Source organism: Sesamum indicum, linkage group LG2 (genome assembly GCF_026168435.1).
Source record: "Sesamum indicum cultivar Baizhima isolate 11 linkage group LG2, ASM2616843v1, whole genome shotgun sequence".
In the NCBI taxonomy this organism is placed as follows: domain Eukaryota; kingdom Viridiplantae; phylum Streptophyta; class Magnoliopsida; order Lamiales; family Pedaliaceae; genus Sesamum; species Sesamum indicum.
This window is the reverse complement of record NC_142658.1, coordinates 15,732,029-15,753,526: the sequence shown is the minus strand read 5'-3', so window position 1 is coordinate 15,753,526 and position 21,498 is coordinate 15,732,029. Positions and strand designations below refer to the sequence as shown.

The 21,498-nt window shown below is 34.2% G+C and overlaps 5 protein-coding genes across 9 annotated transcripts; all 5 read right to left on the bottom strand.

Annotated features, from left to right (window-relative positions):
* Positions 1 to 1,708: 1,708 nt before the first annotated feature.
* On the bottom strand, positions 1,709 to 2,513 carry LOC105155809 (3'-5' exonuclease). Its single transcript, XM_011071769.3, has one exon. It carries the CDS (start codon positions 2,396 to 2,398, stop codon positions 1,766 to 1,768), a length of 633 nt encoding a protein of 210 aa, XP_011070071.1. The 5' UTR covers positions 2,399 to 2,513; the 3' UTR covers positions 1,709 to 1,765.
* A 1,231-nt stretch (positions 2,514 to 3,744) lies between these two features.
* Positions 3,745 to 4,664, bottom strand: LOC105155921 (3'-5' exonuclease-like). The gene has a single exon (XM_011071903.2). It carries the CDS (start codon positions 4,512 to 4,514, stop codon positions 3,858 to 3,860), a length of 657 nt encoding a protein of 218 aa, XP_011070205.1. The 5' UTR covers positions 4,515 to 4,664; the 3' UTR covers positions 3,745 to 3,857.
* Positions 4,665 to 6,106: 1,442 nt separating this feature from the next.
* LOC105155808 (3'-5' exonuclease) lies at positions 6,107 to 7,043 on the bottom strand. Its single transcript, XM_011071768.3, has one exon. The coding sequence runs from the start codon at positions 6,927 to 6,929 to the stop codon at positions 6,288 to 6,290; it is 642 nt and encodes a 213-aa protein (XP_011070070.1). The 5' UTR covers positions 6,930 to 7,043; the 3' UTR covers positions 6,107 to 6,287.
* A 3,282-nt stretch (positions 7,044 to 10,325) lies between these two features.
* On the bottom strand, positions 10,326 to 14,414 carry LOC105155807 (phosphatidylinositol 4-kinase gamma 8). Of its 3 annotated transcripts, none has more exons than XM_011071764.3 (4): positions 14,143 to 14,414; positions 13,841 to 13,886; positions 13,644 to 13,709; positions 10,326 to 13,218 (listed from the first exon to the last, which is right to left on the bottom strand). In XM_011071764.3, the coding sequence occupies exon 4, from the start codon at positions 13,110 to 13,112 to the stop codon at positions 11,445 to 11,447; it is 1,668 nt and encodes a 555-aa protein (XP_011070066.1). In that variant the 5' UTR covers positions 13,113 to 13,218; positions 13,644 to 13,709; positions 13,841 to 13,886; positions 14,143 to 14,414; the 3' UTR covers positions 10,326 to 11,444. The 3 variants fall into 3 exon arrangements, with proteins under 3 accessions (XP_011070066.1, XP_088731456.1, XP_011070067.1); XM_088875330.1 differs by having other exon boundaries at positions 14,266 to 14,412; XM_011071765.3 differs by lacking the exon at positions 14,143 to 14,414 and adding an exon at positions 13,998 to 14,136.
* A 1,803-nt stretch (positions 14,415 to 16,217) lies between these two features.
* On the bottom strand, positions 16,218 to 20,505 carry LOC105155806 (uncharacterized). 3 transcript variants are annotated; one of them, XM_020692098.2, is made up of 6 exons: positions 19,942 to 20,505; positions 18,963 to 19,022; positions 18,732 to 18,844; positions 18,022 to 18,372; positions 17,162 to 17,870; positions 16,218 to 16,689 (listed from the first exon to the last, which is right to left on the bottom strand). In XM_020692098.2, the coding sequence occupies exons 1-6, from the start codon at positions 20,177 to 20,179 to the stop codon at positions 16,619 to 16,621; spliced, it is 1,542 nt and encodes a 513-aa protein (XP_020547757.2). In that variant the 5' UTR covers positions 20,180 to 20,505; the 3' UTR covers positions 16,218 to 16,618. The 3 variants fall into 3 exon arrangements, with proteins under 3 accessions (XP_020547757.2, XP_088733615.1, XP_088733616.1); XM_088877489.1 differs by lacking the exon at positions 18,963 to 19,022 and having other exon boundaries at positions 19,942 to 20,504; XM_088877490.1 differs by lacking the exon at positions 19,942 to 20,505 and having other exon boundaries at positions 18,967 to 19,019.
* Between the last annotated feature and the right edge of the window lie 993 nt (positions 20,506 to 21,498).

The following is a 21,498-nucleotide window of genomic DNA, read 5'->3' as shown; positions in this document are numbered from 1 at the left end:
ATTGTTTAATAAAAATATAAGAAATAAAATCAACAACTGATCAAAATTTATTAAAATTAAATTAACTTTGAATATGCAAAAAGAAAAAAAACATCGATAAAATGAATAATTATTTGGGATAATTATATTTACACCCCTCATTTATCGTCTTTTTACACAAACTATTCCTGCCTTTTTCAAAATTACGAAAACCACACCTGACATCCAAACATGCTCTGGTTGATCAAGTCAAATTTTAATTTAATTTTTCAATAACATAGATACCCTCAGGGTGTTTTGTAATTACCAAAAGGTAGAGAGGGTGTCAAAATAATATTTGAGGATCAATAACATGACCCCATATATTATTTATTATTTATACTAATTTTTAATTTAACTTAAATTATTTTATTGATTTGTTTTCATTGACTCTCTATATAAAATCACATCTTTTAATAATTAAAATATTCAATTATATATTAATAAAATAAATTACTAGATTGTAAGTTTAAATTAGAAAATTATTGGACTTTTATAAATATTTTAAACATATTAAAATTAAAAATTATTTATCCTTTATTTTTATTTATATTTAAATTATTTAAAATTAATAAATTCAAAATCATTTATGCACCTTATATAAATTAGGAACAATAAATAATTTATTTATTAAAAAATAGTTTAAATTATTGCCATACCCACCCTCAACTCCTGCATGTGTTCGTGTTCCCATCGCTCCATTGGCAACCTACGGCCTCGTCCCACTTGCGCTTTATACATATAAATTTGTCCAATTATATATATATATATATATATATATATATATATATATATATATTATAAACATATATACATATATGTATAATTTAGTGATTTTAATAAAATTTATTATAAACAAAAAAATTAAATATTTTAGTTTTAAGAATTTAAAATAATATATGCAAGTGATAATTTTTTAATTTGAATTTATAAGATAGTAACCAATTTTTATTAATATATTAATTAAATAATTTAATATTTCAATTATTAAGAGGTGTAAATTTATAATAATAAAAAATTAACAAAATAATTTAAATTTAAATTAAAAATAAATATAAATAATAAAAAAATAAGCAGGATCATATTATTCATCTTCATAAATATTATTTTGACAATCCCTCTATCTTTTGGTAATTACAAAACAACCGAAAGGTCAATTCTGTGATTGAAAAACTAAATTAAAATTTGTCCGAGTCAATAGAGATATTTTGAGGTTTTAAAAGCTATCAAGGATGATTTCTATAATTTTTAAATAAGTAAGAGTGGTTTGTTATATAAGTGTAATTATCCCTAATTATTTTGCAGAAGAAAGTAAGTATATGAGAAGTTAATATGATAGAAACCAATTAGCAAAAGAGTATGTCCTCAATCCTCATCCATTGTTATTATAAAAAATAGCGATCTATCAAGTTTTTGTAGAATGCATATGAAATATTTAATTTTGAGGGTGTCATCTTATATCACATTTTCTACTTCCAAGTTACGTCAACAAATATTATTAATTTATTTGTCGTCTCATATTTTATTGAGTCGAATTATATAGATAAATAATTTTAGTAAAAACTAATCAGACCGTTAATATTTAATTTATTCTATTTTCTACTTCATTCAATATTCGCACGTCATGTCATGTCGATCATTTTTTTTTTTTAATAATATGTTTATGTAAAAAATAAAATTGGATTTACAATAGACAAATACTCATACCTTCAGGAAAAAGAAAAGAAAAGAAAACGAAGAATTGAATTTACATTAAGCCAAGAGCAGCAGAAGCATTCAAAATCCTACCAATCTCGAAGCTCACAAAAGCATCAACACAAGCATACTGCACTTGATCAGCCGTCAGCACCCGATTATCCCAACTGCTCATCGTCACCCATTTCGGCTTTTCCATCTCTTTTCCCAGCACGCTTCTCGTCAGGCTCCTCAGCCCACCTTTCTTCAATTCCTTCATTCCACAAACATCCGCCGCCAAACCCCTCAAATCCACCGCCCTCGCGTTATACCCAATCCTATGATCTCGCTGAAGCTTCTTCAAATCGGATTTAACGTCAACTCCGACGAAGGTGTGGTTAGAGAACGAGAGGAATTGGATCAGCTGGAGAGGAAAGTAGGGGGAGTGGATGAGTTGGTAGATGAGGCAGCAGCGGCCGATGCAGAGCTGGAGCGTGGCTGCGGGGTTTTGTTGGTGGCGGATCAAGTTGGGGCGCCACTCCACGTCGAGGCCCACGATCAGGCGGTGGCCGTAGAGGGAGTTAACGTCGTGAATCCACCGAGATACGATGGCGGGGTCGTGGGTGACGGTGGTGTGGATGACGTCGCGGAAGAAGACGACGGCGTGGGCTTGGGAGGGCAACTGGTATTGGTAGTGGATCGTCATCTACTTTGGGTGAGCCGAATTGATTTGCTCCAGAAATAATAACAAGTACAAAAATAATCTATTTCTTTTTTTTTTCAATAATAATAAATCAGAATAGTTGCATCCACATTTCTTGTCTTCAATTATTTTGACATATATATGAGTTGAGCAAAATCATATCAAAATTCATAAGTCAAGTATTTGACCACATGCTCAAGTTTTATTTAATTTTAACCCGTCTAATCTTATATGCATATTAATGTAATCGCCCTATTTATAATATTATAAAAAAAATAGTTTATTAGCTGCGGATTTTTGGGACGAATAATCAGCAAATACAAAAAACTATTGCATTTAAAGGCATGCGTTGCATCATTGTGCAAATGTCTTTTAAAGCAGATTGAATTTTCTATTGCAAATAAATTTTGACAAAATTTGGATCGTCCAACGAACCTAAAATGGATATCTTGAAGGACAAATTCCGAGGTAAAATTGTTGCAAAATCCATTAGGACGAGTTTGTGATAATAGTGCATATGCAATTTTCACACATTTTGGATACTTTTGGTTACAAATATTTTGTGGGAGTGAATTCCATAACAAAGTCGTTGCAAATTTTGTATGGCGTTAGTGCATACATCTCATGCAAGTTTAAATACATTATAGGAGAAATTTAGTGGTTTCCCATTGCAATTTCAACAAGGGTTGTTCAATTTGGTTAATTGAATCAAATTTTCGAATAGTTGAAAATTTAGTATGTTGAAATAATGTACTCGTGCCGAAAATCAAACAATATTAATTGATTTGATTCGATCATAATCGAATATTTTTTCGATATGGTTCAATTAATAATCAAATTACCGAATTCATTATTTTTTATCCTAAAATTAGTTTATTAATTTAACATTTTTTTTATTTTTATGTTTTAATTTAAAATAAATAGAAATTATATTATATTGTTATGATATAATATATATTTATAAATATAAATATAATTTTTATATATTGATACATTTATAAAATTATAATATATACATTGTTCTTAATTTTAATTATACGGTCCGTAATTCATAACCAAATGGTACCGATTAATTATACCAAATTTAAAAAAAAAAAATAACTGAAAATCGAAACAAATTAATTTCAACAGTGACACTATGACTACTTTCGCTAATACATCAAACAATAATTTCAAATATTTAATTACACAATATAAGAAAACATATTATCTTGATTCGATAATTGCAATAGATATTGAATTAAAAAGACAACCCAATATTCTTAAATTATATTTCTTCAATTTTATATTTTTTAATGATATTTCAAAATGTTATAAAAAATTCTAATATTTTTCGGTTCGGAGGAAAATTTGAATCACGCTTGAAATGCACCATTTACTGGAAGAACATGATACCTCTCAACGGTACACGCTCAAGAGTGTTCATATGCTATATTCATATTGTATCTCGTAAACCCTAACCCTAATATCGGAGGTAATCAGGCGCTTTCAGAATCCTGCCAATCTCAAAACACATAAATGCATCAATACACGCATACTGCACTTGTTCCGCCGTCAGCAACCGGCTATCCCACCGGCTCATCGTCAACCCCCGCGGCTTCTCCACTTCCTTCCGTAGCACAACCTTCGCCAACTCCTCCAAACCCGCCTTGAGCAGATCCCTTCGGTTGTTCCTGCCGGCCGCCAGCCTCCTCAAGTCCACCGCGTTGTCAACTTTCTCTATCTTATCATAATCCGTCACCAGTTTATCCAAGTGGGAACCGATGTTAACCCCAACGAAAGTGTAGTCCTCGTTGGAGAGGAAATCTACAAGCGATTCGGGGATGTCGTCGTCGGAGTGGACGATTTGGTAGATAAGGCAGCGGCGGCCAACGCAGAGCTGGAGAGTGGCGACAGGGTTCTGTTGGTGGCGGTTGAAGGAAGGACGCCACTCGACGTCGAGGCCGACGATGAGGCTGTGGAGTCGGTTGCGATGGATTGACTCGATGTCGGAGATCCACCGCTTGACGATGTCGGGATCGTGGGTTACTTGGGTGAAGATGTTGTCGCCGAAGAAGGAGACTAGGAACGCCTCCTGGGTGATGGAAGTACACGCGGCGTATTGAATGCTGATTGCCATTGGTGGTTTTCCGCCGTTGTGGTGGTGGTGGTGGGGAAGTGGAAATTGAAAAGTGGATTAGCGGGGCGGTTACCAGCTATGGCAAGAAAGCGAATTATGAAGAAAGAGGCTTCTTTGGGCGCAGAGTTCAGGTATGGTTAATTCGTTGAGTTATTTTTATAGTGCTAATTATATTGAATTCAAGTGATTATCATATACGGTAACTAGCGGTGTAAACGAGTTGAGTTTGTGCTTGAACTTGATTTTGAATTTTCTAACTCGAGCTCAAGTTAATTTTTTTAAAAAAATTATTATTAGATTAAATCATGAGAACCACCAAATTTTTATATAAATTTATAAGTAATAAAATAAATCGTATAATGTATACCATATCTTAAATATATCAAAATATACTATGAAATTTTAATTTATTATTACAAATGCAAACTACTGATTAGTTTAATAGTAATATAATTAGTAAAATATATCAAAAAAAAAATCATACTCAATAATTTAAAATTATAAAAAAGTATCTATCATCTAAAATAATGCAATTAAAATACATAAAAATAATATATGTTCACAATGTACAATAAATTTATATATTTAGAAATGATAGTATTATATTGATGTAATTATTATCTTACATTGTTGAACAACATAAGTTAATCGAACTATCAAAATTCAGATCAAACCGTATCAAACTTACAGAAAAATACATCTGGTAAATTTTAAACTTATTAGATATACGAATGTCAAGATATCATACTCAAAACATAAAAATATCATTCAAGTTGGTGTATCGTTCAATCAGGCTATGTGATTTTAAATCAGACCATCTGATATAATCTAATCGGCACAGTCTTATATATATATATATATATATATATATATATATATTTAAATTTAGTATTAATCGGGTGCTTGAATTTTAAGATATCGTAATTGTTGATTAAACTTTTTGATCTCATTATATATAATAAAATAATAATTAATAAACAATTAAATTATTCAACCATCACTATTATTATAATTGTCGTTATTTTTAGATTAATTTATAAAAATTACTAAATTTTGACATAAATTTATAAGTAATAAAATAAATTATATAATACATAATATATATATATTGATATAAATATAAAATTCAAAAATAGATAAAAAAAAATCAATAATGAATTACTTGTCAATTTAAAAAAAGTATAACACATTACAAATATATATTAAAATATAACATAAAATTTATACGTATCATATTAAATAATAATTTTAATTATAAAATATATTATAATTTACTAAATTATTGATTAAATCTATTTTTGTATAAAGATTAAATGTCTAAATAAAAATACACAATTTATTATTATCTAAAATAAAATAAATAATAAATTTAATATAGTCAATTTTTTTAGTATGAAATTGATAAAGTATCGAATATAAAATTAAATATATAAAAAAATAAAAAAAAAATGAAGCTGGAGCACCAAATCAAATCTCGCGAGCTATAGCTCAAGTCGTGGGCATTTCCTACTAAGTGTACCTGCCATCTTTTTAATACTAAAGTAGTGATGCATCCATCTCCATTCATTATTATTAGAAAAAACTAACTAAAATTGAACATCATCAAACCTGATTCCATTCCCCAAAATCATCCATACTGTCAACATTTACTACAAAAACACTTTAGCTGACAAACTAGCCAAAAACAGACCCAACATCTTCTTTACATCATCACAAAACACCATTACCATCACTCCTACGCAGCTGACACTCACACTACCCTCCCCATTTTCATCAATAATCAGAAGCGTTCAGAATCCTGCCAATCTCAAAAGACACGAAAGCATCAACACAAGCATACAGCACTTGATCCTCAGTCAGCCACCGGTTGTCCCACCTACCCATCGTCACCCGCTTCGGTTTCTCCAACTCTCGCCTCAGCACAAAACTCGACAAACCCTTCAGCCCAGTGTTCTTCAACTCCTTCCTGTCATATTCATCTGCCGCTCTCTTTCCCAGCTCCACGGCGTGCGCATCGCCTCCTATCCCGTAGTCCTTGTCGAGTTTCTCCAAGTCGGACTTGATGCCCACCCCAACGAAGGTGAAATCTTCCTCGGAGAGGAAATCGACGAGGGATTCCGGGATGTAGCGGGAGTAGATGAGCTGGTAGATGAGGCAGCGGCGGCCGACGCAGAGCTGGAGGGTGGCAACGGGGTTCTGGTGGTGTCTGGTGAAGGAGGGACGCCACTCGACGTCGAGGCCGACGATGAGGCTGCGAAGTCTGCGGCGGTGGACGGACGTGATCTCGGAGATCCATTCGGAGACAATGTCGGGGTCGTGGGTGACGGTGGTGAAGATGGTGTCCTCGAAGAAGTAAACGTCGTAGGTGTTGTGGGTGTCGCAGGGCAAGTCGTGGTCCTTAATGTCGATCCCCATAGTTGGACTGGAGATGCTTTTTCTCTTCGTCTGCTGTGAGAGAGAGAGAGAGAGTGTGTGTGTGAACTGAGAGAGAAGAAATTATGGGAATGGTGGAGAGGGGAATGGTACTTATAAGCACGTGGTTCTGTCAAGCGGTGATGGCGGTGATGGCTAGTCTACGTGGTGATGATGGCCTGTGATGGCTAGTCTAGGTGGTTGTGATGGCTAGTCTAGTGGTTTGGTGGATAACTCAAAATACCTATTTTTCTTTTTCAGATGATTTTTTTTTTAAATAAAAGCATATTAAAAAATTCTTAATGCTACATTTAATTTAATGAATTTGTATTTCTGAGAATAATTTGAAATAAATATTTTAAACAATTTTATATTCTAATTAAAATTCATCAATTCTCATTAAAACATAGTTCAAATTTGAAATCAATTCATACTTATTAAAATTTAGTTTAAAATATGAAGGATTTGAAATTCAATTCAAATGCAACCTAAAATATTTGCTACTAGAAATTTGAAATTTATGACTTCAAATTAGATAGTTTAAATTTGTTTGAATTATTATTGAGTTTCAAAATTTACGTTTAAATTTAATTTGATTATTGGTTCAATTGAGTTTAAACAAGTTTTAATGGATAAAACATCAGTCAAGTTCGAATAATTTACTTTTGCACTAATCACCTGAGTTCGAGCCAAGCTTGAAACTTTATTGAGCAAAAGATTATATTCAAGTTCAGTTTGTTAAGTTTAACAAATCGAGTTCAAATAAGTTTTGATCAAGTTCAATAACTTATTGAATAGTTTGATTAATTTTTCAACTCTAATTCATCCATCAAATCAAACATAGTGCAAAGGTTCTCAGTTTTTACTTAAAAAAATATGTAAATCTAAATTAATATACATATATATATGTGTGTGTGTGTCCATATAAATGAACTAGCCCAAATAAGTTGAAGTACATAGTCCAAAAAAAAGAAAGTAATTACAAGAGCCCAAAAGAATGTAAGGCTCGAGGTGCCCCTAAAAGCCACAGTTCGGGTATGGGTTTAGGATGACCCTAGAAGTCCAATCTGGATAGACCCCCACCAATAAATTGACGAAAAAAAGGCTCAACCAGCACAAATCTGAGAAGGTAAGGTTTCGCAGACCCACAAGAAAGTTTATAAACTAGAAATCCTCTAGCCAAAGTCAAAACATATATCACGATGCGTCCAGAGGTGACCTAGGTGGCATTCACATAGGATCTTTGGAAACATACCTCACAAAATCAATTAAGGATCAGCAAACCCTGTAAGCATGTGGCGCATCCAGCGAAAAGTAACTTATAAACCTGAAATTCAAACTCCGATTTGAAGAAGGCGTCTCCTCCACCACCTCACTGAAAATGCGGGTGCGAGTGAGGGTGCTCTAGCCTTCCCCTAGGTGGTACGTCTTCTCGCAAGGTTCCTTGGCCATTAAAAGTTAGAAATAAAAATTTTAACATGATAGTGGTGGAGGCGTTGAAGTCAGGCCCTGAATGAAGGTAGTAATCATTCGCCAGAAGTTCTCCAGAGGGAGGGGGACCATCTTCCCCGAGGAAGTACTCGAGTAGGTGTTAGCTTCGGTGTTGATAGCTTCATTATTCTCACGTTTTAGTTCTTTGTTCTCACAAACAGTGCTAATTAATGAGAGCAAAAATTATGTTGCTCGATCTACTTGGAGTAGAAAGTAGTAAATAGAATGCTAGGAAGTAATAGAGTCAAAATGAATGGAAATAAGTGTGTTATTCCTCATTTTTTATGTACAAATAAGATATTAAAATTGAAGTGTAAAATTATAAGTACAAAATTAAAGTGTTTCTTTCAGCTAAAATTATAGCATGAAGGTAAAATGTGTAGTATCAAGGTACAAAGTATAGTAGGTAAAACTTATAGTATCAAGCTTAAGTCGTTCTCTCCGCTGGTACAGCTCTCTATTTATAGCAACCACCAATCGATTAGAGAAGACCAAGTCCCCAATGAAATATTACAAACATTAAGGTATATTTCTAGTTATGCAATTCATATATAATAACTAACACTAAAGAATAATTTGTCTAATAATTTCAATTGCAAAAAAATCAATACATGTAATATCTTAATATTTAAAAAAAATTAATTCATTCAAAAATAATACTAATCAATACTAAATATTAAATAATTTTAATTAAACATAATTATACTCTCCTCCCCTAAAATTGGTGTAATTACATATAAATCCCATATAGTTTAGAAAATTACATCTAGCACCCTTTAGGCTAGCTTCCGTCTAACGAATAAATTCTTCATTAATCAAAATTTATGAATTTACTGATATTAATAAAAATAAAAAAAAAGATAATTACTCTCTCCTCCTCTGAAGTTTGGTGTAATTACACTAGACCTCCTATAGTTTAGAAAATTACATCTAGCGCTCCTACGATTTGTTTCCATCTAACAAAGAAGTCCCCTATTGGTCAAAAATCACTGAATTTGCTGATATTAATAAAAAAAATTAAATAAAACTTGATATTTACCCTCGATTTACTTATTACTGATTTATTTCAAGTTAAATATTTTTTTTCGAACCAAAATACTCATATAACGGTAAACATATACCTCCTTACATGCATTGCTGCATGAAGACGTATGAGGATAATTTAATAATTAAAAGATTTATTTGACCTGCAATAAATCAATAATAATTCAATCAAGGGTAAATATATATATTTTTTTGTTAATATCAGTAAATCCAGTAAATTTTAACTAACAAAAGAACTTATTTGTTAGACAAAAGCAAACCTCAAAGGTGTTAGATATAATTTCTCAAACTATAGTGGACTACATATAATAACACCAAATTTTAGGAGAGGGCAGTGTAATTATCCCATAAAAAATATATATTACTAACTTATTGCAGGTCAAATAATTTTTTTATGACTAAATTACCCTCGTACATCTTTACGCATTAATGTATGTGAAGAGGTATATTTTTGCTGTTATAAGGATGGCTTAGTCCGAAAAAATTATTTGACCTGCAATAAGTCAGTAATAAGTCAATTAAAGGTAACTATCAATTTTCATTCCATATTTTTGTTAACTATCAACAAATTTAGTGAATTTTGATCAAATTACAGACTTATTTATTAGACGGAAGTAGATTTTGATGGTGTTAAATATAATTTCTCAAGTTACAAAAAAAAATTTACATATAATTACTAAATCTGAAAAAAGTGGAGTGTAATTATCTTTTTAATTAAAATATAATATGTCCGGGCAACGCACGGGTTCATAACTAGTTTAATTACTGTAATCGCTACCAAGAATAACAACTCACTGAAATTAAAATAAGTTGCACTAACTTCCATATTAGTTAAAAGTGTAGGACCTCCAATCCAATCACTCCGCCGCCGGCTCGCCCAAAATGGAAGAGCACCAGACACAGCAAAAGACGTCAGTCAACCCATCCTCACCCCCCACAAACAACCCCGATCCCCGCCCCGACCCACCACCCTCCGGCGGCGGAGCAACCCCGGAGGAAGAAAACCCCTGGAACAGACGCGATTCCAAGAAGAGAAAAGGCTGCCCGAGTGCTCTAGACGAGTGTGAAGCCCTCATCAAGAAGAAGAATTCACTATTATTGAATTCCAGCTATTCCTTCACTTTTGACACCAAATTCTGTGGTGGGTCTGGGTTTGCGGGTACGCCTGAATCCACACCCAAATTCGGGTCCTTCAATTCGGGTTCAAGTACAGTGATCAAGAGAGAAGAGAAGGGTGGAGAAGAAGAAGAAGGAAGTATTGTGGGTGAGGAGGTGAAAATTGAAGGTGAAGTGGAGTTGGAGCCAAGAAAAGGGATTGTTCAAAGTGTGGACTGAAAAGGAAGAGAGAAAGATGGAATTATGTATTGTAATTCGACACTGAAATCTATGGTGTCAAAGCTTTGTTGTATTGGAAATTAGGAAAGCAAGAAAAAAATTTCCTTTTTCTCAGTATCACTTTGGTTTTTAGCAGTGTTGTTTGTGGGTGGGTATGTGCAGTGTTTGAAGTAGTTTCACAAAGATAAAAAAAGACACTTGAGACAGAGAGGTGTAAAACTAGAGGGAAAATCCATATGTATAAAAGTTTTGCTAAGAATGCTCCAAGTGAGGAAGCATAAATATAAGAACTCTTTCAAGGAAGAAATAAAGGTACAAGACTAAAATGTAGCCATCAGCTTAAAGGGCTACAAATTTTGATTTTGCTGCCCTAAACTAATTACAAGATTTCGTGAGAAATCACTTCCTACAGTACTATACAGTTTCTGCGATCGAAAGAGAAGAAAAATAGAAAAAAGACCACAAAGAAATGCAGGAAGAGAAAGATCATCTACAAGCCTACAAAGGGAATGGACGGCCTCTTGCAGCTGCCGATCGCTTTTCCGCCTGTACTAAAGATTTTTATCTACATCCTATGCAAGTCATCTATGGCGTTAGTAAGATGTATAGACAATTGTTCGACACGGATTATTGCACTCAAAACATTCTTCAAAAATCACAAGAACATCCCAACCTTTGCTTCGACAAGCCCATGGCTTTTCTTTCCTCAAAGGCCTTCGGCAGAAGTTTTAGAAACCTTTCCAAGAACAACTGCCACTCCTCATCATCCATTTCCCCAAACGAAATGCATTGACCGTCATGATTATACTTTTGTATGGAGAAACTGAGACTCCTCATCAAGGCACTGGCCTTGGCACCATCATCCCCATTATTGCCTCCATCGGCGCAATTGTCCAAGAATGTGTTCAGAGCATGATCATCAACTAGATATTCTTCATTCTTATTAACAGGGAATGTCAAATCATGTAACTTCCTCGTCGATGAAAATCTTGGAATATTTGATGGCTTACCATTTGTGGGGGAGTTCTGCAAACTATCATTGGTATCTGTTGATTCATTAAGGCCATCCTCATATTCAGCATCAAATTGGAACACCTCCTCATCAACTTCTTCAAGCTGATTATCACTGTCATTATCATCACTTAGTCCGATCTTCAAGCTATCCTTAGCATTTAGGCATAGGTTCTCTAATGTACTCCAATATTCTTCTCCTCCCTGAAATTCCCTAGTCATCATCTCACCTATATCAGCAAGACACAACCCATGGGCTGTTGCTTGTTTCAAGAAGATTGTGCAAAGCACTAGAACCCGAACGGAAGACTCCCCGATTGCCGGAAGCTCAGTTCTTAGCAGCTCAGCATCTTTATAAGGATCAAGTCTGGATATGTAATCAACTTCAGGCTCCGAAAAAGGTATCGAGGCCTGCGGCCAGTGCAGCCACTCAAAATATGGATCATCAAGTGACTCAGGTAAGCAAAATCCATGATCTATGGGAACTAGCTCAGCCGTTCCCCCGGCATAATTTTCATGTCCTTGCCTCACGAGAATGTTCCCCGCATGCCTGTCAAGATTCATCAGTCTTATATCTAGTATACCTATATGGTGTACAGAAGTGACTGAGAAGCTTGAAGGCCCCAAATCTCCTGCATCAGAGTCATGATTCACAAAACGTTGAAGCGATGCAATCTTATAAACTGGGTTCGAATCTGCTCCTAGACTATTTAAATTGAATTTGACATGGGAGAATCTAACTAATGCTGTAGGAGGGACACCGGCAAAGTTGTCATGGTCAAGGAAATAAGCAGCCGATTCACGCAAACCAGTTTCACCGATCCTGATGGAGCATTTCATGCCAGGTTGGCCTAACATCCGTCCTGCTAAACCTTTTGGATTGTTGAAGGCTAGAGGTTCCTCATCTATAGGCTTTGCAACAGCTATAGCATCACCATTTTGAGCACGCAAAAAGTAGGCACCACCAAGCCCATTTGACGTTGGCTCAGGATTGACACCAGAGGCCATAGCTATGGCAACTTCAACAACTAGAGCACGTACTCTTGGTGCTGCATGGCCAACAAGGATTTCAATCCTTGAATTGGTATCATAATCATCTTTTACTTTAGAAGAATGAGATAGGCATGGAGAGGAGGAGCTCCTATGCATGTTGGTGAACTCAAAAGCATGTTCCAGAGATTGTGCATTCTTGGATTGACTGCCATCGAGCATATTGAAATCAAGTTGAGTGAAAGACGGGAGTTTGCATCTTGGGGGTCGGGAAAATGTCTTGAATCCATAACCTTGATCAACGGCTACAGCCATCTTGAAGAGACTCGTGCAGGAGAGTATGGCTATTATACATGCTACGGGCGCTTCTCAAGGGTTTTCTGTAGGGTTAGTCTGCCCTGGGAGATTAGACATCACATCTCTGCAATCAAACCATAACTTTCTATTGAGGACCAGAACTTCATCAAAATTTAAGATTCAGAGGATTTGTTATAATTGGCACGGAAAAGAAGTTGGCTCTAGGAATGATCAGGTCATATAACATTGATGTTCTAAATTATCAACAAACTTAATAAATTATGGAACTCACTACTCAGTATCTCAAGTTTTGCCCTTAAAGTAATATGTAAAAGAAGACAAACTTATTGTCAGAGTACATGATTCATTGCTGAAAACTTATTGGTGAGGTTATATTGAACACAAGTCTGAATTCCGACCAGGAAACCAATTATCTTTGGATCACAATTTCTGATGTTTTAAGCTTTACCGTTGATTTAGATTCCCAAAATGAAATTGCAGAGAAAGGAGACATGGGAACAGAATATGCAGTAAATATATGTTTCTTACTTGAAATTCGCATTTAAAAAGCTGCAAAGATCAACAACTAGAATCATGGTGCTAATCTCCGTACACCTACAAAATTTCAAGCAATATATGCACCATCATTATATGATCTGGACTGTAAAAAGAAAATCAGATTTAATACAACACAACTACAAATTTATATGGAAAGAAAGGAATTACACTATTTCGTCACAACCTACCTTCTTATTAGACCCTCGCTCCTCTGTTTAAAATCACCAAAATGGACTGCAGAGGATGAACAAAAATGTAAAAATCGTCAAGCATCATTTATTCAAAATCTCCGAGTGATCAAATATAGAATATAGAACCATAACATTTGAGAGTAGAATTAATTACGTGATTATGTCAGAAAACCAACGCAACATTACGAATCATCCTAAAACCAAGCAAAATCGACAAATCCACAATGCGACACGAAATTTCACTCAAAAAGAAAATCCAGACAAATAAACAACGCAGAGAGAGAGAAAGAGAGGAGCACCCTGAACACTGGTGAGGCATCCAGGGCGACGAAACGGCAACGGGAGAGCGCGAGAGCGGATTATTCCGTCACCGGAAAAAAAAAAAACGCCTACAAAACTTAAATCTTTTTTTTTTTTTTTACCGTTTCAAATGGCAATACGTTTACTTTATTTCCTTTATATAAAATCGTAATTTCTCTCCCCCGCCTCTTCTCCTCTCAGAAAAATCCGGTGGAACGCAGACACTGTCCCCCCCGCCGGTCTCTTTGCGGGGGCCGTTTCTATTTATGGCCGCTCTTTAGTCTTTCCATTAAAAGGACAAAATTGTCTATTAATGATATCTTCCTATCAATGTATAAAATAAAAGGATAATCATAACCACCTCTTTTCAAATTTGATATAATTATGAATACATGTCGTTATTTGAAAAATTACAAATACCTTTTTAATTTCAATAAAATTATCAATTTGACCCCTACTGTATTTTAATTTTTTCTAAAAAAAATTAGACGAGATGGATGAAAATTTTAAAAATTATAGAAAAAATTATTCATTTAATCTATAAAAAATTAATAAAATTATAATTTTTAATTCACAAGGGCATTTTGATCGGTCAATCACAAAAAATAAATAGAAACCTAACAAATTAGGGTAATTGTTAGACGGTTATTAAATTTAGGAGGTACTCGTAATTTTTCAAACAACGAGAGAGTGTCCTAATTATGACAAACCACAGGGGATGTTATTTTAATTTATCCTAAAATAAAATGATAATTGCACTATCCTTCCTGAAGTTTGGTTTAATGACAAATAAAATATCTATAATTTAAAAATTACATCTAATACTCTTTAAGTTTGTTTTCATCTAATAGTTAAGTCTATCCATTAATCAAAATTTGGTGATATTAACAAAAAATAGAATTAAAAATTATATTTACCCTTTACTAATTTATTACAAGTTAAATAAGTCTTCTTATTGCCAAATTACTCTTATACCTTATCACGTGTAATGCATGTAATGAATTATATTTCACCATTATAAGGGTAATTTAGCAACAAAAGATGTGTTTGACCTGCAATTCGTCAATAACAAATTAATTGCTGGTAAATATCAATTTTTATTCAATTTGTTTATTAATATCAATAAATTCATTGATTTTGACAAACGAAGTGATCTATTTGTTAAATAAAATAAAAAATTAATCTACTAGATATAATTTTTAAAACTACATAAAATTTATATATAATTATAACGCTCCTCAGTATTGCTTCTGTCTAACAAATAAGTTCATTCGTTAGTCAAAATTTATCGAATTTGTTTATATTAACAAAAAAATAGAAAAAAGAACTTGTATTTATTTCTAATTGACTCATTACTGAAATTATAACAGGTCAAAAAAATATTTTTATGATCAAATTACTCTCATACTTTTTCACGCGTTAATGCATGTGAGAAGGTATATATTAATCGTCATAAGGGTAGTGTAGTTCGAAAAAATTGTTTGACGTGCAATAAGTCGATTTTAAATCAATCAAAAGCAAATATCAATTTTGATTCAATTTTTTTGTTAATATCAACAAATTCAGTTAATTTTGACTAACGGGATAACTTATTTATTAGACAAAAGCAAACATCAAGGGAGTTACATATAATTTCGCAAACTACAAAAAATCTACATGTAATCACACCAAACCGCAAGAGAGGAAAGTGTAATTATCCCTAAATAAAAACAACATGAATCTTTTATTTTCTTTTATTTGTTTATTTGGTTTCACGTGTAAATGTATATTAAATATTACTCCATATGTACAAAATGTTGCTAATTTTATATAAACAGTGTGCATCTACAAAGAAACAAAAAAAAAATAAAACATCAATTTTAAGGCGCATGCAAATTCTGACGGTTGTTTGCAAATTTCTCAATATTTACTGCAGAGAAAATTCAAATTCTTGATTGAGTTATGAGGTTTCTAAGCTTAAGACAATCATAGCCATCCATGTATGTGTACATGCATATTTGGATCCTGGCAAAATGAAGGGGCATGAGCTCCCATATCTGGTCCTGCCAGCCAAGATAAGCAAACACCAAGTGCAGAAATGAAGTGAAATGTATCAAATATGGTGAAGAATCATGGGTGGTTGTAGGCTTGTAAGAGATTTGAAACGAAAAAGGTGATGTGTTTACATTTGTGATTTTCCCTCCTTAAAATTTTATCATACACGACTTCAGCGGCAGTGCACGTCTTCACGGACCGTCACCTCTGTGACTTTGACCTTGATGCATTTAGCCGCTGAACTTTTAATCGAATATTTACAAGCACAAGACAAGTTATATGCACTCAATTGTGAGGCGAATGCCCATTTTTGGCATCACTCGCACCAGCAAATTCCTCCACTTATCGCTGCTCCTTTGGGTGGATACAAGAAGCTGATGGAAGCATTTTCGAAATTATCGGGCAGTATATTTGCCTGATAACATGATGCTTTTTCCGCAGCTACAAGAGCACGAAGATAACTGTGTGAAGCAGAAGTGTCCACATATTGGAGGAGAATATACCTGCAGAGGCTGCAAAGGGGTACACTTGATCAACAATGTGAAATTTAATGTCTTGAAATATTGGGTAGACACATGCATAGTAAATAGCTCAACGGGTTATTCAGATGGTAAGCAAATAAACGGTTGGTGAGTCACACTTGACATATGATTGATACACAATTTAAGAAGAGTGAACAATCACAACACAAGTGCTATTACATTTGTCGTGTGATTAGTTGGGTCAGCTAAAGGTGGTCAGGATTCACAAAACTACAACAAACATACTCTAAATTAAGAGGATACAACCCACACGCTGAAAGGCCAGGGTTTGGGATCCATGCTTGACCCTTCCCACTAGGTGCTTGATTCAATGGACAGTATACACCCGTAACAGAGATCAGGCAGACGGGTAACTTGAAGAGATCTTCCTTTACATATGCTACTAGAAAAAGGAAAATACTAGTTTGCACATGCTCAATCAACTTGAAAGATATATACTCACATGGAGATGGCGATGGTGAAACTATTGGCATTGAATCCAGTGGCCTCGCACGAGATTCACCGTTGGACGGGGGTTGACTATGAGCATAAGCTACCTTTGGCGGGCTTGCAGCAGGAACTGGTGACAATTGGGGTGGCAGGAAACTTGTTTGCTTCGGTTGTGTTGGAGCAGCATCAGGTGCATATGGTGGTGCTGCCGGTGCCATATGAGAATGTTTATTGTGCTTCCACGGAGACCTATTATTGTTACCAAAATGACAAGCCGGAGGTGGTGAGGCTTTATTCCTTGACGGTGCTGGTGCAGGGACAGGACTAGATATCGGTGATCCTCTCCCGATTACAGATCCATAACTCCCCATTGATGGTGAAGGTGAAACACTAGGAGCAAGATGGGTGTCACGGTGGTGGTGGTGGTGGTGGTTGTGGGATTGTGGCAGAGGAGATGGAGAAGGTGATGGAGATGGCCCACTCCCATCACCGCCAAGGGAGTGTTGCAATATGGATGAAAGACGGACTTGTTTAACCCGTCCAAATACAGTGTTATTCAGACCAAGATTCTTAGTATGATGAGAACCAGTTATAGTTTGAGCCAACTGCTTTAACCTGGATTTCGACGGATTAATGCCCACTGCCAAAACAACTTGTGACTGAACTGTTGTAGGTGGAGCCACTGTTGAACCCTTTAGATTAGTCAGCCTTATATACAAGTTCTGCATTTTAGAAAAGAAGCAAAAGAAGAATTTGAGCTTTTACTGCTGACTCTTTGACAAGGGAATTTAGAAAGTACATCAGATTGAAATATAATATGATAATCATAACAGTCATTATAAGTGAAAAAAGAAAGGTATATCATCCTCAGACCTCATATGGAGCCAGATGTAAGCCGGTTTTCAGTTGGCTCCTAAGTTCGTCGAAATTGTTTAGTGTTTGATCAATGGAGAAGTTCAAAGTGAAGTTGAAAAGGATCTGAACACTCTGCATAAGGAATGCCTTCTGTTCAGGAGTAGCGGTAATCCCTCCTCGGAATTTGAGCACCTCAAAGGAAAAAGGATCCCCGAACAAAGACGTCGTCAAATGAAGAAATGATTGATGTGTGATTATAGAGACAAAAGACGATTTGATTAAACTCTGCGTGGTCAGATCAGATTCAACTGCAAACACAACCTTTGTTATGTTTGGTTCAGCAGATGATTCTAGAGATATTATTTCTACCTGTCACAGAAAGGAAACATTGTAAGATTTACAAAGGAAAAGAAAAAGAAGAATGTAGTCAACATAAATAAAGAGAAGGGGTGTCCATTTCTAGCACAACTTGTTACATATACTGACCCCAAAGTTACTAAGTTAAGAAGTAAAACTCATGCAGTTCACGGTAACTAAAGCACGATTAACGAGTAATTGTTTAGCAGGAGGCATTATGTAGAAAAAATTATTCAAGTGTTAGGTTCATGCTGATCTACTTTGACATGTCTGGTACAGAAGGACACGTTCATCTGTTAGTCGCATCTAGAAGAAAAGAAAAAAGAGCAATAAAGTTATAAAGCAATGATATCAAGAGCTTATAGGCGTACTTTAGTAGAGGAGAAGCTCATCTCATCAAAAATATCGTTCTCAAGTTGCAAGACATTGTCTTCAAGAAAAGAAGCTGGGTTTCGCAGCATGAAACTTGCCACTATATCATGACCTGGAGAGCATTAAACAAAACATTACATTGCATTCTAATATGTAATAAGAATCCCTCTGACTGACCACCACATAAAAATCCAAGTTCTGAAAATTTATAATGATTAGCACAAGTTTACCTACATCTCTTTGCTCCTGCTTATGCCAGCCTTCCTCGACTTCCATTTTCTTACTAGTGTCTGAGTAGAAATACCAAATTCATCTCTTAAAGCTTTTCACTAGCTCACAATGATTCAAGCCCTCAAAGTCATGTAGCTGAGTCCTAAGGTTATGCTTGGGGGGATATGCATTATGCATATATGCAGGAATTTTAACAAGGGGAAGTACACCTTTATCTTTCTGTTTGCCAAGAAGGGAAAAGGGACGCCACTCAATTATAATATTCCGTGCTACCTTTTACCCAACAAAATGTTTTTTTCTAGAAATCTGTTACAAAGAGGATTTTTGTTCGTCCTAATGGTATTAATATGAGTCGGGTATATAATCCAAGTCAAAATAGTACATACCCGTAATAAATTTACAATATCTGAAATAGAAGTAGTTTTAGAACACTAGATATGCATTAACATTTTAAAGGTACTGGTTGATCCCGATAAGAATATTGCCAATGCATATCACCCATCATTAGTTAACAGAAAACTCCCAAAAAAGGGCGGAAATAAAAATAAATCAACACAAAAATAAGAATTAACAACAAGACAAAAACACGAGAAGAATGGGGAGTGAACCCAATTCACCGTTCAACTAGAAATTCAGCATTAACAGCCATAAATACAATTCTATTATGTGAGAAATAATCTTGATAAGGGATCTTCAAGAAGAAAAGGAAGGTTTTCTCACTTACCACCAATTTAACATCAAACGAAAAAAAAATTGAAGTCATTATCCAACCACAAAAACCAAAATGCAGCAATCACCAGTAGAATTCAAGAATTCAACCACCGATAAAGCATGTAAATCCCAATTTGATCGACTTAACCCAAAAAACACACACACAGATCTGCATGCACTGCACAATGCTGATAAACACTATCCCGGAATTGCAAAAATCAAACATTTGGAATTAAATAGCAATACACTAAACAAAGGCCCACCAACCTCCATAGTCCAGATCCAGATCTTTGTGATCTCCAAAGTGAAAAAACGGCAGCCAAAAAACAGCCGACAGAAGCACTGCAACACCAAGCACCAAAATGAAAACACATCTGAAAGTAAACAACTCCCGAAGCCTACTGCAACCCAAACAGCACCCTTTCCTGCTCCCCGCACTCAGGGTTGTACCCTGGGCCTCAAAAGATGTACTCGGCAAAGGATGCTCATCCTCCCCCTTCCCCATTGCAGTAATCTCAGCAATGTGGGTTTCCTTCCTTGTGGGCTTTTCCACAATGCTCCATGACTGGTGTGGTTCGGTGAAAGAGAGTCCACAGCTACCTCCCCTTTATCTCCTTCCTTTTCTTGCACTATATCTGTGTAGAAAAATGGGAGAAAGGGAAATTTTGGTGAGTGGTTGCGGGGTAGAGAACTCAAAATTTTAATTTAATTTAGGGTTTGAAGAAGTTGGGGGAAAATGGAAGATTGTGGTGGAGTAACTTCAGCAGATCAACTGTTTTTTCCCTCAGTTGTGAGATAGGACAAGTCTTTTTGCTGCTTTGTTTGTAGTGGTAATAAAGTGGAAGAAAGTGTAGTCAGAGGATTATCTTATAATTTCTTTGTTTCTTTTAATAATAATTAACAATTAATGGTGGGATAAATTTCGATGGGAGACTCCAATCAAATTTGTCATATTTATAATTATTTTTTATTATTTAAAAAAATTAATTGTGGTGACACATAATTTATATATATATAATAAATAATTATTTATATTTTAAATATATTATAACTAAAAATAAATATATAAACCAACACATTATATTTTTTTAAAAATAAATAAAATAATTTAATGATACTATCGATGCCAAAAAAAAATTGATATCATTGTTTACTAACTGCCATTTGTGAGTGAAATTTCATATCAGTATAGATAGTATGATATACAGATTAAAAGAAAAAATTGAGTAGGGGTGGTTGAAAATATATAAGAAAATCTTTTAATAATTTAAAATCTTAGTATTACGGTGTAAGTAACGACTATTTGTTAGTGCACAATAATTTTTTTACATATAGTATAGATATAAATACTTCACAATATTAATAAACGTTTAATAAATACCCCTTCATAATGTTCTATTGTAGGAAATATTTGTTAAATTGTCGTTAATTTTAGGGGGTATTTGTAATTTTTTAAATAGATGGGATATTTATAATTATGATAAATTTTAAAAGAGTTCGTTATAATTTACCGTTAATAATAATGGAAGTTGTTTTTTCCTTTTTCCTTTTTTTTTTTTTTTTTGCCTAAATTGAATAATAAGTCAAATTATTTTCCAAATGTGTAAGATGTAGTAGGAGCTATAAGTAGATAGTTGAACTTTGGCTATCTTTTAAATCCAAGCCATGTTTTCTTGCATTTTTTAAAAGAAAGGTCTATCAAAATTAGAAATATTAGGGTAAATTATATTTTTGGTCCCATAAGTGGACACGATTCCAATTTTAGTCTCATACTAAGGGCAATTCGTATATTTGGTCTCATAAGTGGATTTTTTTTCCAATTTC

Coding starts and splice junctions, on each gene's coding strand:
- LOC105155921 (XM_011071903.2), bottom strand. CDS start 4,514: ATGGCAATCAGCATTCAATACGCCGCGTGTACTTCCATCACCCAGGAG.
- LOC105155809 (XM_011071769.3), bottom strand. CDS start 2,398: ATGACGATCCACTACCAATACCAGTTGCCCTCCCAAGCCCACGCCGTC.
- LOC105155806 (XM_020692098.2), bottom strand. CDS start 20,179: ATGGGGAAGGGGGAGGATGAGCATCCTTTGCCGAGTACATCTTTTGAG. Junction 19,023..19,941: donor TCTGGATCTGGACTATGGAG/GTTGGTGGGCCT, acceptor ATTTCTACTCAG/ACACTAGTAAGAAAATGGAA. Junction 18,373..18,731: donor TGAGCTTCTCCTCTACTAAA/GTACGCCTATAA, acceptor TTTCTGTGACAG/GTAGAAATAATATCTCTAGA.
- LOC105155807 (XM_011071764.3), bottom strand. CDS start 13,112: ATGGCTGTAGCCGTTGATCAAGGTTATGGATTCAAGACATTTTCCCGA.
- LOC105155808 (XM_011071768.3), bottom strand. CDS start 6,929: ATGGGGATCGACATTAAGGACCACGACTTGCCCTGCGACACCCACAAC.